General features: G+C 35.0%; 1 protein-coding gene across 1 annotated transcript; it reads right to left on the bottom strand.

The window, feature by feature from the left end:
- Positions 1–224: 224 nt before the first annotated feature.
- LOC116109813 (transcription factor MYB114-like) lies at positions 225–1,402 on the bottom strand. The gene is made up of 4 exons (XM_031396051.1): positions 1,276–1,402; positions 1,061–1,190; positions 460–955; positions 225–253 (listed from the first exon to the last, which is right to left on the bottom strand). The coding sequence occupies exons 1-3, from the start codon at positions 1,391–1,393 to the stop codon at positions 529–531; spliced, it is 675 nt and encodes a 224-aa protein (XP_031251911.1). The 5' UTR covers positions 1,394–1,402; the 3' UTR covers positions 225–253; positions 460–528.
- Between the last annotated feature and the right edge of the window lie 2,222 nt (positions 1,403–3,624).

Consider the following 3,624-nt stretch of genomic DNA (forward strand, 5'->3'; position numbering starts at 1 on the left):
CCAGACCTGGCCGATAACGGCCAGGGATCTGGCCGGAAATGGTCAGAATAGCCAGATCTGGCCCGATATGGCCGTTTTCGGCCATCAATATGGCCAGAAACGGCCATATCGAAGCCTCCCAGAGCCTCCCAAAGAATTTCCTTCTTTTTTAGGGACTCCGACGATTTTCCGGCGGTGGTCCGTGGTGGTTGGCCCGCTTTCGGTGGTGGTTGTTTGGTGGCTTTGGTGGTGGTGGCTTGGTGGCAGTGGTGGTCTGTAAATTATTTTAAATATAAGGGCATTATTGTCCAAAATTTTAATTAAATAAGGGTAAAATTGAAATAGGATATTAATGTAAATTTGTTTTAAAGTAAGGGTATTATTGTCCAAAACTTTTATTAATAAGGGATAAAATTGTAACAAAAAAAGATAACACTGGTAATCTCAGAAAACCTAAGAAAATGGAGATAATCAGATTACCTCTTATATTACCAATAGTAACTACTATTGGTATTTGAAGATTACTGGTATCTTAGATTACTTGACAACCTAAAGAGACAAGTCATTAATCCAAAAGCCGTCCTCTATGGTTTCATCAAAAGTACGGTTGACTGCCATCTCATTTCCGGAAGTTCCTGCGACTTCATCAAATTCATTTCCTGTACTTAACAAGCTTTCCCACCACAACGTATTTTCATTATTGTTATGGGTATCCAAAGGCTTCTTGCAAAGATCGTATCCGGGTTGAATGCTGTTTCCAATAAGAGAATATTCGTTCTTCATCAATGGTGAGTTTTTAGATAAGAGCCGAGGTCGAGGTTTTATTACTTTGACACATTCTGATTCTGTCTTCTGAGCCTTTCCTTTCGCATCTTTGTTGCAGGAATTTACAGGCTTTTTGCGGAGATGTGTGTTCCAGTAGTTCTTCACGTGATTAGCTGTTCTTCCAGGCAGCCTGCCCGCAATAAGAGACCATCTACACAAATATTCTATAAAAATTAATGCAAGTAGACTTCCTGAGAAGCTAATGATAATAAATGAACTGAGTTGATATATTTTGTTTTAAATCTTCTGCACTTGCCTATTGCCTAGCAGCTTACGAAGCCTCAGAATCAAGTCAACTTCATCAGCTTCAAAGTCTTCTCTCTTGATATTTGGCTTCAGATAGTTCAGCCACCTCAATCTACAGCTTTTCCGGCATCTATTTAGACCTGGAAAAATACAAGAAAATTTTCAAGCATGCAGCCAATATTTCATGATGTAGGAAATATGTTGGCAAATAATTAACTAAATTACCTGCTATGAGAGGAACTTGATACCATTTTCTCTCCCCATACTTCTCAACATACTTTCTAAGAAGTTCATCTTCCTCCCCTGTCCATGCACCCTTTCGAACTCCTAAAGACCCGTTCATTATAAAACCCACTAATATTTCTTTCTAAACTACACAATTTATTGACATCAACTTAAACATTTATATGAATATTGCAGAGGCATGCAAAAGTCTCCTAACTAGCTATTAATAGAGCCTTTGTTAATCTTCCTGCATTTAGGCTTCTACAGACAGTAGTAACGTGTGCATCTTCAATCCACAAGGTGAGTAGCCATAAAATTACCAAAAATGTCACCAACTGTGAGACAACTACCAGTCCAACAATTATAGATCGTTTTCCCTTTGGGATATCTATCAAACTTGAGATGAATTGAACAGTGCGGGGCTCAAGATGATTTGGTAAAAAGTTAAAAAATAAACAGTTAAATTAAAAAATGAATTTTGGTAAAATTAAGCCTTTTCCTTAAAAAACAATTAAAATGAAACTCATAAATATATAAAATCAAAGCCAATGAAGGGAGGTCGTGGATAATTCTTCAAATGTAGAGGGAGTCCAAGGTAGTTTTTTATACTTTTGGAAGTGTGAATAGAAACTGAAACCTGAGGGAAGATGTGGGATAATGAAAAATGATACAGTTTACCGAAAAAATACACCAAATTCACTCATCGACAGACATGGCATCATTTTGATCGTCCATTAATTATGAATTTTTTTTTAAGAAAAGCAGATGGTGCCACATATGTTAGTGCGTGAATTCGATGTATTTTTTTGATAACTGTAGCATTGCTCGTGGGATAATAGTAATGGTGGAAAAATTGCTCGCCCAGCCCTACTCGCGGCGGGTTATAGGGGTTGGTGGGTCGGGCCTAACACGACCATCCAACAAACCCGGCCCGCCAACCCTAACTCGATGGGTTATGATGCGGGCGCCCACAAATTTTTTTTTTTAAATTTTTTCTTTTATGTAATTGTTTTTAGTTAACTTTTCAAATATCAATAATTCAATTCAATTAATTTTTTTTTTTTTGTTAACATTTCAAATATTAATTCAATTTTAATATAATAAAATTGTAATATAAGAAAAATTATATTTATTCATTTATCAAAAAATAAAATAAGAAATTACAACAATTATTGCCTCGTTAAAAATCTTACCAAGAAAAATCCAATGGGACAAAAACTTGGTAAGGAAAAAGAGTGCAATAATTGACAATTAATTTATAAGTTACAATTTACAAAACAACTAATTTGGGGGTTGACTAGGACCTCCCTCGTCAGTATCATCTATATTACAAAATTGAAATAATTCTATTAAAGTATCGTCGACAACCTCGTATTGATCCTGATGGCGCGACCGTTCCCAATCTCAAAGACATGTGTGAGGACTTCAATAATTTTTTGTGAAAGTTTAGTCCTCCTTTCATTTAAAATTCTTTCACTTGCTCTAAATGTTTGTTCGGATGAGACGGTTGAGACAAGAACAACGAAAACATCCAAGGCAAGTCTTGATAATACCGAAAAAATACATTTTCTGCTTTTTCAATATTCTAAGACATCAAAGTTGGCTCTTTATTGTGGATCTGCTGGTAACACTTCGGGGGGTTTCCAAATATTGTTGAAGCTCATTACTCTGTGACTGCATGGAGGACAGTATATTCGCTGTTGGTGCTTCTGAAGAGGAGGTTGTGCTTTGGGTTCGGGTCCTCTTCAGCCTATTAAGTGCACCCCAGGAGTCGAAGTCTTCATTTGTTTCTTCTGAAGCAACTTCCCTAGTTATTTTACCTCTTTGCTGGTTCTCATACCCGTTTTCATATTGCAAATATACCTCTGCAAGACACTCTTTTACCTCTCCTAGTTGATTGCATATGCTTCGTTTTGTAAATTTTAAGTTAATGTGTCTAAACCTGCTACTTTAATTATAGGATCAAATATAACACCTAAATAATAAAGAAAAGCAATGGGTTTCCAATATTTTAAAAAAAAAAAATTTCATTGCCTTTATTGGTCCCCCTAAAATTTCATTGTTTCTGTTTTTTCTAAATAAATCTAAAATTTTTATAATTGTATGTATTACCAATGGAGTAGTTGGATAATACACGCCAGAAAGTTGTAAAGTGGATTGGTAAATTTTTTTAAGAAAAGAATGAATTTTTTTAGCTATATGTAAATCATTTTTTACCAAATAATGAATATTATTTGCTATAAAATAACTAATTAAATTTGCATAAGGTAAACATGAATCAAGCATTAAATAAGTACTATTCCATCTAACATATATGTCTAATGCAAAAGTTCTAGAAGACGTATTTGA

The sequence above is a fragment of the Pistacia vera genome, unplaced genomic scaffold, assembly GCF_008641045.1.
Source record: "Pistacia vera cultivar Batoury unplaced genomic scaffold, PisVer_v2 Contig118, whole genome shotgun sequence".
In the NCBI taxonomy this organism is placed as follows: domain Eukaryota; kingdom Viridiplantae; phylum Streptophyta; class Magnoliopsida; order Sapindales; family Anacardiaceae; genus Pistacia; species Pistacia vera.

Excerpts from the sequence above, each read along its gene's own strand:
- LOC116109813 (XM_031396051.1), bottom strand. The coding sequence starts at position 1,393 with ATGAACGGGTCTTTAGGAGTTCGAAAGGGTGCATGGACAGGGGAGGAA. Across the intron at positions 1,191-1,275 it reads TCAAGTTCCTCTCATAGCAG|GTCTAAATAGATGCCGGAAA; the intron begins GTAATTTAGTTA and ends GTATTTTTCCAG. Across the intron at positions 956-1,060 it reads CGTAAGCTGCTAGGCAATAG|ATGGTCTCTTATTGCGGGCA; the intron begins GCAAGTGCAGAA and ends ATATTTGTGTAG.